This window comes from Poecilia latipinna, unplaced genomic scaffold, assembly GCF_001443285.1.
Source record: "Poecilia latipinna isolate Pla-1442-1.1 unplaced genomic scaffold, P_latipinna-1.0 Scaffold447, whole genome shotgun sequence".
NCBI classification, from domain to species: domain Eukaryota; kingdom Metazoa; phylum Chordata; class Actinopteri; order Cyprinodontiformes; family Poeciliidae; genus Poecilia; species Poecilia latipinna.
In genome coordinates, this window is record NW_015113063.1 from 204,284 (window position 1) to 216,683 (window position 12,400).

At 40.2% G+C, this 12,400-nt stretch overlaps 1 protein-coding gene across 1 annotated transcript in view; it reads left to right on the top strand.

The window, feature by feature from the left end:
* cspg4 (chondroitin sulfate proteoglycan 4) overlaps nucleotides 1-12,400 on the top strand; it is an 85,769-nt gene that overhangs the window by 53,162 nt on the left and 20,207 nt on the right. The window contains exons 3-5 of the mRNA XM_015038587.1: nucleotides 320-3,865; nucleotides 6,674-6,862; nucleotides 6,963-7,238. Coding sequence (XP_014894073.1) covers nucleotides 320-3,865; nucleotides 6,674-6,862; nucleotides 6,963-7,238 — 4,011 coding nt within the window. The remainder of the gene's footprint in view (nucleotides 1-319; nucleotides 3,866-6,673; nucleotides 6,863-6,962; nucleotides 7,239-12,400) is intronic.

A 12,400-nucleotide genomic window follows, 5' to 3' on the forward strand; every position in this document is an offset into this window, starting at 1 on the left:
ACTGTGAAGAAGGTTGACAAGACAAAAATCTTTTCTTAGGAATAAAAACCATCTAATTTCAGCTAATTATTGCAAATGTATATTTGAAGTCACATGAGCAGGTTTGATGAAAACAAGATTGAACTTTTTAACCTAAAGGTGTGTAAAATAAACACTACACATCACAAAAAAAAGAAAAGTATTATATTCTTTTTATGTATACTGTACATGCAGACCTCAATTTATGAATTAATCATTTTTATATGCAGTTTTATATACAGTATCTAAAAAATGTAGATCTGAAGTTACTTAGTGACCTTCTTCTGTCCTATTCCCACAGGCACGAATGAAAGTGGAAGCTAGAGAAATCATTCTGTCCTCTTCTCAAGAAGTGCAGCTGAACAACCTCAGGGACCACCAGGCGTTTCTGACACTGCAAGATGGCAAGCTCACCCTGACGATAGATGGTCTGTTTTCAACATACGTCCCTGTGGATGTTGGTGGAGAAAGGCTAAATATTGACCTTGGCCTTTGGCTAGGAGGAACCGGTGACCTGGACGCTCCCTATCTCAGCAACGCCATCCCACCTTTCCGTGGCTGCATTACTGACGTTAAATTTGAATCCCATCAGTTTAACATTCTCAACTCTGCGTTTAAGCAGTGCCAAGACACCAAGGAATCTTGCAGCAGTGAGTTTGAGCATACAGACGGGGAGGCAATCAGTTTAAGCACTCCAGATTCCTTTGTGTCCTTCCCTACATGGAGTGGATCTACTCGTGCTCCAAGGTCACTGGAGTTTCTAATGAAAACCACCATAGATGACGCTTTACTTGTCTTCCACCATGGCCAAACATCAGATTTTATTGCTATCGGTGTTGTAAACGGCTATCTCAAAGGGGTTTTGGATCTAGGAGATGGTCTAAAGTCCCTTGAGAATACACAGGTGCAGCTGGATGATGACCAGTGGCACAGGGTCAAGATTCAGGTTGGCCCGGATTCTTTTGTTCTTACTGTAGACAGCCAGACATCCTCCATTCCTCTCAACTCATCACAAAAACTGGATTTGGTAGGAAACCTGTATTTTGGAGGCATCCAGAGGAAGATGAAGGAAGTATTTAGTGAAAGTGGGTCCTTGAATCGTTTTGAGGACTACATCACATCCGAGTCTTTCATTGGATGCTTTGGGGAAATTAAAGTAAATCAACGAGACAAAGGTCTCCAGGATGCTTTGGTGACCAAAGATGTCCATATAAAATGTGAAGGAGATGACTATGACTACTCAACCTATGGAGAACCTGATGGAATCACCACTTCCTCACCCATCGTTGATTTCGTAACTCAATTTGCTGAACCTCAATTAAACGAGCAAGAATGTCATCCAACCGATTTTGAACCTGAGGTGTTCAGAAATGTAACTAAACTTCTCAACATCACCACTTTACGAGTACCTGATGGTAAAGAAGCCTATCTTGATATCAACAACCTCAGACCTACATTTGACCTCAGGGCTGCTGGGCTGAGCCAATCGCAAATTATCTTTACGCTAATCCATGATCCCTGGTATGGCCTGGTTGATGTTAATGTCAATAGAAACACTCGAAAATTCTCTCTGCTTGATGTGGTCGACAAGAAAATCAAGTATATGCATGATGGTAATGAAGGAACCAGTGATAACATCTCCTTATATGTTCATGTTCAAAGTAACAGCTACCTTCCAGAGTGCCTAAAAGGTACCCAACGTTATTCGATTCCGGTGGAAATTATTCCAGCCAGGGCCTCACCAGGATCCACTGTAGAACTTCCAATCACAAAAAATGGAAGATCTCATTTGAGCCCCAGCCTTCTTAAAATAAGTCAATCCGCCTCCAATTGTGACCAGTTAGTAATAACTGTGACCTCGGCTCCCTCTTTTGATTTTGGTTACCTGGTAAATAGTCAGCAACCAGGAAGAAGAATCTCAGAGTTTACATGCAGAGAACTGAAAGATGGAAATATCTTTTTCATACACAAAGCAGGCTGGACCAGTGAAATGACCTTGAAAGTGTCGGATGGTGGGTCAGTAACTCAGTCAAGCACTTTTATGTTTTTGGCGATACAACCAAATGCGATCATTGTCGGCACCAATGGCTTTAGCCTTAGCGTAGTCCAAGGGAGCAATGCGTCAATAGGAATTCGGAATCTGGGTGTCATTCCTCATCCTCGTAACGGGGATATTTTATATAACATCACACAACCTCCTGTGTTAGGAGAATTAAGAGTTAAGGGAAGTGACGGCATGTACACGCAAGTCACAAGTTTTCATCAGTTTCATTTGGATCGAGAGCTAATTAGGTATTTTAGCACAGATACAGATAGCCATGAAAACACTGAGGTGGATAACTTTGTGTTCGACATTCATTTGGGAGAGTTTGTTCACCCAAACAACCTCTTCCAAGTTGAGATCCAACCTCCCAAAGTAAAAGTTTCATATCTGGAACCTTTGGAAGCCAAACCTGGAGAGAAGCAGACAATCACAAAGCTTCAGGCTGAAGTGCAGGGCAAAACCCCAAATCCGCAAACAATCAAATACATTCTCGTGAAGTCTCCTGCACATGGTAGTCTCCAGATATCAGACAAAGAGTTGAACGAGGGTGACATGTTCACACAGAAAGACATTTTGGACAATGCTTTGAGTTACGTAGTGCAGATGCAAGGATTTGTGGATACCAATGACCAGTTTCAGTTTAGAGTCTCTGCTGAGGACCAGTACTCTCCATTATATAGCTTCCCAATAAGCATACTTGCTGGAATGGATGACTATCTTTTGACAAATAAGCATCTTGTTGTTTTACAAGGAGGTGAGCTAGCTTTGAACAAAAACCATCTCTGGCTTCAGTCTTCAGTTTCCCAGGACATTTTGTATAGAGTCACACAAGAACCAAAGCATGGACGCCTTATAAGGGACACCCCAGGACTGCCTAGATTTGATGGGGCAGTTAGATATTTTAGTAATGAAGATCTTGAACATGGCAGGCTGATTTACAAGCATGATGGCTCCAGGACTACAAGCGACGAGTTCCACTTCTCAGCCACTACGCAAGATTCAGACAGTCCAAAAGTGGTGATGGGCATCTTCAAAATACAGATTCAATTCAAGAATGAGCATGTCCCAGTGAGGATAGTAGACAAAGTCTTCAACGTGGTCCGCCGGGGTCAGCGCTTGCTCACAACCGACGTCATTCAATTTAAAGACGACGACTCAAATTTCAATGACACTCAAATTGTCTATGCCAGAGAAGGAATTCTTTCGGGCAATATCATGTCGGCGTCCAATCCGTCACAGCCAGTTTTCCGTTTTACACAAGCTGACCTGAGGGACAAGAACATCTTATTCGTTCATCATGGAGCAGATCAAGAACGGTTTCCCCTGCAGGTTTCAGACGGCTTTCATAAAACCACCGCGATGCTTCAGATCCAAGCTGGTGAGCCCTACCTCCAATTGGTGAACAACACAATGATCGTCATTGACCATGGAAGCACCAAGACCCTCGACACCAGCCTATTGAGCGCCGACTGCAACATGGACATCAGAGATGATAGCGAGATTAAGTTCGAGGTTACGTCCCCACCCAGTGATGGCAGGATTATTGTGAGTGGGATTGAGGCTTCACAATTCACCCAGGAGGACTTGAAAAAGGGAGTCGTGTCATATGAGCACAGTTATGAAAGCCTTAAGGCTAAGGATTCCTTTGGTTTCACAGTGCAAGCAAAGGAGCTGTCTGAAAAAGGCATATTTAAGATAAAGATTTTTAAACAAGGTTACCTTTCAGAGCCAGAGGTGATAACCAATGAGGTCATCATTTCTTATGAGGGGGAGCACACCATAATCAGCAAGGATCATCTTAAGGTAATCTTTACAAACTGGAGAATTAAAATTTATTGAAACCTTTTGGGTTGGGATTTCAGTTTCATTTGCAAAAATTATGTTTCTCAATAAAATGCCAATTTTAATTAAGGCTGTCAACATTAACATGTTAATCTACAACGTTTAACATGTTAATGTAATGCAGATTAATCACATTACCTATTTTCACTTAAAAGCCCCTCTTCTGTTGATGTTTATCTAGTTTGCAGTAGCGCATTACTTGGCGTTGTACTGTGTTCAACAATGCAGAGTCACATATACGAGTGAAAAGACGAGCAAGGAGAAAATTTCACTTTAAAACATTGTGGTTAGAATGGGTGTGCCCAAAGTTGGTCCTCGAGGGCCGGCTTCCTGCATGTTTAGGTCTCTCCCTGGTTTAGCGCACCTGGATCAAATGATGGCTCATCAGAAGCCCTAAGAGGAACATTGACAAGCTGAAAAGGTTGTTACTACCACCAGGGAGAGAACTAAAACATGCAGGATGTCGGCCCTCAAGGACCAACTTCGGGGACCACTGCTATAGACCTTGACACGGTTGCCCTAAGTTAGACTCTCGACCTTGGTTGCATTGCTGCATGTCTCTCCCCTGTCCTCTCTGCCTCCTTCCTATCAGATTACTGTAAAACTGAAGGCCAATTATTTTAAAAAACTCATAGACATTTGGATCAAACCAAGGAAGCATGTAGCCTATGTACTGCAGTGATGAATTGTCCTTCCACTGAAGCACCAACAGGTTATAGTTAACATTTCTAAATTACATTAGAAATAAAATTATTTCTTTTAAACCTCTCTGAATGTGAAAACCTGGAAGACTGATGTTTGGTTTGATGCAATAAAACTCAAATATTTTTTGAAAATGTGAGAGTGTGATTAATCTGATTAATGTTTTTTTTTAAATCGATTGACAGCACTAATTTTAATACAATGTAGCAACGATTACAAGAGACATGTCATTTTCCTTTGGTTTGTTGAAGCTTTCTTGAACTTTGTTGTAATGTGTCAGAAGAGACATTCTTGTGACTCCTGAAGAAAACTTTACCGTTTCGTAACCCTGCTTCTAACCTACTACATGAAAGTTAGGGCTGATGTGACTGTACCGCTGCTGCTTTTAATTTGGTGTATGCACTAAATTGCAGTCTATTAAGTGTGGAAAACAGAGCACTGAGTATCCCCACAGGAGCTTCCTGAAGCCTGGTGTTATTTCTAATATGAGCCTGCATGCACTTCATCCTAAAAGCAATTAATGAAGTTTAAATTGCTGGTCCAGTCATAACACACTCTGAGTGCATCTTTGTATGTTTTGACTTTCGAAATAATGAGAAACCTTTTTCCGAAAGTAAAAATGTGAATTTCCACAACTGTGTTCTCAATTTAGTTCTGCAATATCGACCTGTGGGCGCCCAAACCGCTGAAGAATTCATCGCGGAAAGCCTTGACAGATTGGCCCCGTCCAAGATCTGGGATGTGAATTTGACCTTTGGGAGCTTTCGCGTCCTTACTATGACATGAATAGTAGCCTCGTCTTCTGGAATAAAAAGAAAAGCATTAGCATGCCTGCTAGACAGGCCAAGGCCTCAGACTCCAGAGAACAGATTAAAATATTTCTTAGAGGGATGGGCTTTAAATCTGCCTGTGTGGAAAAACAGCAGCTTAATTGTTTCCAAATGTCACAGAAGTATTTTTAGGAGTTGCTTTCAAATTTGTGTCAAAGCATGTTTCTGCTCCTTAATGTACAATATTCCACAGTCATTAAGTGTAAAAGAAAACCTGAAGTCGACATTGCATGGTTAGAATGAACAAGCGCTTGTTCAAAGGAGAAATAGCAGCAATGGGAAGATTTTCCACAAATTCTGCAACAACAGTTTGAAATTAAACCGGTTTCTCTTGTTTTCCAAACTGGTTGAGACGATTTTTACAGTTTACAGCCTCCTCTCCAAGATATAATGTAGCTTTGCATTATTAATAAGATACTGAATTATAAATCACGTGGAAAGCCCACTGGTGTTTCATGCTTGAAGAAGTATTTCACCTGTGTATACTGAGATAAAACATATAATGATAGGTTTTGTATGAGTATATCAAAATGTCAGTCTTGCACAAAGTGTGGTCTTTGGAGTTAGAAAGCAGCCATTTCTTAAAAGGCAGTATTATGTAAAATGTTGGGGTTTTTTAGCTTCACATCATGTGTTAATGTTAATCCCTCATCAAAAACATACCTGAAGTTTTGCTTTGATTATTTTATGTATGTTTAAGAAATCCTTTAATCTCCCGTGGCAAACAGTCAGCTGTGGAAAACGTCTCAATGGCTGCGCCGTCTTCGATAACGAAGCTCTTCCTGCAGCTCCGCCTCACAGAGCAGCCCTAATCCTCGACTCCCCGACTCAGCTCCTTCAGTCTAGCCACCAACAATTAGCAAGCACCTGGTGGAACTGAGCGTTTTGAGCTCATTTTACGAGCTACTTCTCAGTGCAACGCTGGTAAAAACATTATTAAAGGGTTAATAGAGGAACAAAGCTTTTCAGAAAGAGCTAGAGTTTCTTAAAGAGACAGAAGCCCAAATTTAAGGCATTCTATTACAAAGTGAAATTTCATTTAAGTCGTATTAGATAAATACAGCAATGTTTTAACTGGACTTAACAGTTACTTGGATGTGTTGTAAAACTATTCAGTGTGGCTTAAAAACACATAATCCTACCCCTTTGAGCTTTTATTGCCAGTTTTATTGACATTTTATGCACTTGGTTTCCTCTAATAAAGAAAACACTGATAATGTCGACCTTTGCCTTTCAGGTGGAGCAGACCGATATCCTTCCTACAGACATGATTTTCACACTGAAAAGATTACCTAAACTTGGTCATGTGGTCATGCTGAAAAACAGTTCAGAGGTCGCAGCCTCCCCGGTCCTCGACTACATCCACTCTTTCTCTCAGGAAGACATCGATCTGAGCCGCGTCTTCTATGTGTCTGCATCTTTGCAGGTTAGTGGGTACTTCCTTCTATCACGTTGAAACAGAAATAAATCTGAACAAACCCCGTCTCCGATCATCGGTAAATCATGTCAATGTCCGTCTCTTTCAGGGAAGCGACAGCTTCACGTTGGATGTGAGCAATGGTTTCAGCACGGTGGAGGACCTGACCATCAAGGTGGACATCATGCCCCGTTTTATACCCATCCAGGCATCCAACTTCTCCATCAAGGAAGGCCTCAGTCAAGTGATTAACGAGGAGATTCTGAACATCTCGAATCACTTCTACAGCTTAGCAAACATTGACTTTTCTGTGGAAGAGCTTCCGCATCATGGTGAAATCCGCAACCTGAAAGGGGATGAGCTGTCTTACTTTACATGGGAAGAAGTAAGAATACCTACATATCTGTTTTATGCTCTCCTATTGGAATTAATACAAACTGAAACAGCAAGATTTTTCTACTGAAATATTCCTAATGGGACATGAAATCCACACCAATTATCAACAGACAAAAAGATTTAAAAGCAAAATGTTCTATAAATTAAGTTCTGTATAAGGAAATGGAATGACCAATGGAAGAGGTGGTGAACATGCTAACTGCTAGGGAAGCTCTCAGATGTTGATGTACATTGCTCAGGTATGATTGTTGGTCTATTGCACTAAAAGTGTCTCAGATCTTAATGTGTCTGGGATCTTCTTCTTCTTTGAAATCAGATTTAAGTCATGTGATGGACTGGGCCACTCTGGCAGCTTTATTTTTCCATTCTCTTCAACGGAGTTCCCCTGGCTGTTAGCTCGGTACCATATTCTTGCTGAAAAATCCACCCACATCTCACCTACAGATTCTTAAGGATGTTTTTGTAAATTTCTTCTTTCATAATCCCTCATATGAAGTCTGCCAGCACTCAGTGTTGTGCCGGTTCATCTTAATTATTAGTAGTCAGGTTACTAGTAGTAGTCAGGTTAGGAGGAATTGATTCTCGTTTGTGGTTCATCATAAGTGTACTGAACTCAAATGGCTCTACCTTTAATTATACCTACTTCAGTTATCATTTGGTGCCATAAAATAGAATATGGAAAATCCCACTGTGTGGCATTTGTTAATTACAGTTAATTTAATTTATGCACTAATTTTTGTGTTACTTGTGTTACTACCAGCATCTAGTGTGAATTTCAGGTTAACAGTCTGATCAGAAATATGCTGACTTAGAAAAAAATTTGAAGGTGTTCATTACTGATTTTCCTCTTCTTATGCCTGCCATAAATAATGCACACAAAAACATGACAAGCTGAAAAATGTCTTGACCAATCATTTTATCTCACTTTCCCTTTGAGATTACCTTATAAGTATTGGAAAACAACAAGATGCAAGTGCCCAGTGTACCAAGCATGTGAATTCATGCATTTTACAATTCAGTGTGAATACTGAATTGTACAGATGTCTTTCCATTAAATTTGCAACAACACAGATTAACTTAAATGAAAAGAAATGCACATAACGTTTGCATTTGAGGTCCGAAAACAACCCACGGTTGTCTCGTTTTGAAAAGCAGAAGAATTCATGTTTTTATCTGATCATATTGACTCTGGGGAGCACGACGTCTTACTCCCAAACACTGCATCGCGGTTGCTACCCATACCAAGGTGTCACAGTGAAGTTTTCCCTAGCTATTAGCAGTTAGCTCTGTTTTGAAGTTTGTTGTGCTGCAGCAAGTGGAGAAGTGGGGGGGGAAGGATGTCAGAGCCGCTGCAGCGCATCTATCTGGTCTCCCTCCGTGCGGTTGAGCTGCCCCAGCTTCGGGATACCATGAAAAATGGATGAGTTCTTTCGAGTGGAAAACATCATGCATTGTGAATGGAGAACATAGTTTAGCGGCGGTAGTTAGTCACAAATCTGAAAGTTCCTACAGCTAGCCTTGGTTCTCCTCCTCCCTCTCTCGCTCCCTTTCCTTCACTGAGCCACGGTGGAAAAACTGACGGTGCCTTCGGACCGCTCGGAGCCAAAATAAACCAGCCTGGTATATTCCTATAATAATGAATAGGTCCATACAAACGTTCTCCCATTTGCTCCTGCCAGACTCACTCATGTTTTTCCCCAAAGATTTGTACTTGAAAATGAATTTGTCTAGTGAATAGTGGGAATTATCCTGTTAGAGACAAAAACGAGGGTAAAAACGTATATATAAATATATAGTGTAAAAATGTCTTTATCTTCCTCTGTGGAGGCAAAACCAACAGGAAAACTGCAGTACATACATTTTCAAATCAGTATGAAATACCTCTCTTCTGGCAGGGAAGAAGGTTATGATATGATAAAGTCATAAATCAGGAAGTCCTGCTACATTATTATAATAGCTTACAGTAACATAAGTACCAGATGGAAACATGGAGGGAGAGTTACTCAAATAGGTCTTCATGAACTTCAGCCAGAAGAATGTCAAGACACATGTGGGTTAAATGTGTCATCTTAGACCGAATGTGTCATATATCAGTAGACTCTCCGTCAAGCAATAAAGTCATTCACACATGCAGAAACATATAACTTCTTTGTCACATCAATACAAGCTCTCTGTTGGGTCTTCTAGGCGTTTAAGGGAATTATTCGGGGGGGGGTGGTTATTTTAGTGTGGATCTGTTAATGGGATAAAAACATTTGATAGCATACATTCAGGAGACGACTTATGATGCATCCCTGTAAAATCTTTTTCTTTTTTTTTTTTTTTAAAGTTAGTTTTCTGGCTAAAAGTTGCTGTAGAGAAATTAAGACCAAAGTGGACTGTAGTGTCAAAACAATACCAATTTAAAAAATGTCAGTGGTTTATAGGAATCCTGTTTTATGGGCGTTATGTTTCCATTGGGACGTTGTTACCACATAGGCTAACGATTATTTATGTTGGAAATGTAGCTGGGAGGCAACGTACCACCAAATTATCATCCTGGGAGAAACATGTACCTGTAAACCGCTTCCGACCGGCGTAACGGCCCGATAATAAAATGGTGTAAATGACAAAAATGATTCAGCAGATTAAGTGAAAGCTATTTAACTGACATTTGCATCACCCAGTGACCCCGACCAAAAATGAGTTTTGTTCTCGGAGTGTTTCACACAGGAGGAATATTTTAGTATCGCACTATTTCCAATCTCAATTTCCTGTGTAGATGGTTAATGGCTTCTGTCTAAATAACTGAGCAATGTAAATGTTAACAATGGTTTAGAGATGAAAAAATCCATATGCTGGGATGCTGAGGCTGTAATATAAAAAGCAGAGACTTTTCAGTGTTTACTGAAGAACATAAAGGCAAATCTGAAGATTCTTGAGGGGAAGTTTTATTGAAAAGCTTTTAACGGTTAACGCTTGACCTACAACAGACAACTCTTTTTGGATCATGACTTAGTAGAAATCAGGGCTGAACGATATGGCTAAAAAATGTATCACGATACAAGAGTCTGATATCGGTCGATAGGTAATTATCAATTCGTCTCTTGCTTTAAATATCTAGAGTGCTACCAAACTAGTGGCGTTTCCTGTTTTATCCAGTTTTCACTCAGCAGTTCTGCACAAGTTATTCAACAGGTTGTTGCTAGGTAACAAAAGAGCGAGTGAGTTAGCTGATGCTACCAACCTTGCTTAGCTAGCCGTAAAAGGTTGAGCGGCTACTTCCCCAGAATGCAGAGTGGTTCTGGATCGGAGTTCTGTTGAATTATTGAACATTCTATCGGACATATTATCTATTGATATCGATCACATGTATGGACCTTGTTAAACGTTATTAAGTTATTAAACAGCCCTAGTAGAAATCTATACTGCAACTGACCCCCACTAATACGCAGTTCAGTGTTTACGAGTTTACCTCTTCGCAGATGTTTTTGTGGGTCATAACAGCAAATTAATTGTGGAAAATTTGCCAGTTTGTGGATCTAAAATATTCAGAAAAACAATTTAGCTTAAAAAGCTAAAGTTAAATAGCCAGGGCAAACGCTACTTGATATGCTATTGGCTGGCATTTGCAAAGCAGCCAATCCAGGAGCACCATTCTTTTTCCTTGGCACTGACTGGCTGTAAGGAAATAAGGAAGACTGTAGACATTAGCTTCTGCGGTAGTGTTAAGGCAGTTTCCACTGTGCGTATTAATGCATATCAGGGTACGCTTGGTGCTGGAACTATTAAAACAGTCAGCGATAGGCTGAGGGAAGAGGGTCTCAAGTATTTGTGAATTATAGCTATTTGCGCAAATACCACGGTTCCTCTTTGTTTGGTCTCAGATATTGAAAAGTAACAGCTAATCTGAGACAGACCAAGACTGAAGTGGGCTTCTACTGCATTAACCAGTTACTGTATACCAACTGAAGATCTCAAGAAGATTATCTACAAGTAGGAAGGGAACACTACAGAAAAACCTCGCTTAAAGTTTGATGTAGTCTAAAAAGAAAACCCTTACCAGATGCTTTGGTTTTGTCAGAACATCGTTAAACAGACCTCGTCTTTTACATTACCTTTGTTTGGAAATTCATCAACAAAACGTTAGGCAAAATAAACCACACAGCTTATGATAACTATTAACACATTTAAGTCTTTATCTATATCTGGCAGGTGTCTAACATCCCCCAAGGTATTTATTTTCCCTGCAAACAGACTCATTGTTCAACAGCTTTCTTTTTTTTGCCACAGTCAGAAATAGCGGTGGAGGTTGTTAGTCCAGATGCCAGTCATATGGGATTCATTTGGCACTTCCTGCCCTGTAAGGATGCAGGCTATTGGTACTTGTTCACACAAAGTCCCAACTGTTCCCAGAGCTATCAGGGAAAAAACATTTTAAAAATCACCAGAGGATACTGATATGCACGTATTAATTTGATGCAGACCAGACTGTAAAAAAAAGACTAAAATAGCAGAATTGTGTGAAGAGTCAGCTGAGTTTGCCCATTTTTCATACAGGTACAGTTTGACTAAATATAAGCTATAACTTTGTGAGTCTGCTTTTGTTTTACCCCACTAAAACAAATTAATCTCACATTGAAACCGTTTTAGAAATTGGTGAGAATAAGTAATTCTCTGTTTTCCTCCATCTCTTTTAGCTATTTGCATGCTCGTACATACGTACATGCACACACGTAGTGCACAAAGCTAAGGCTGAAGGAAATCACATACGAGGGAACGCCCTCTTTAGGGCGTAGCTTAAATGGAGGCCAACAAAAATAACTACCAACTGTTGTTAGATGCCATTTTGCTTTGTTAGCCCATAAGAATAGCATGAACAAATGGACCAGCGCTGCATTTTAGTCTTACTAAATGTAAGTCATGAGTTCAACTCACTTTTCTTCAACCTCATACATCAACAACCAAAATGTAGAAAGGATAATGCTCCACAGAATCTGTTGTTTAACTGGGATTGAAACTGTATTTATACTTTAACTCTACCTGTGCGCTTTGGTCAAATTAGATTAAATTTGAGCTTTTCCATAACAAACACTCCAGCTGGGTTTGAAATAAAGGATGAACATAAGGAAAGGGACCTCAAGCTCACTGTTAAGTATAGTGGAGGATGTG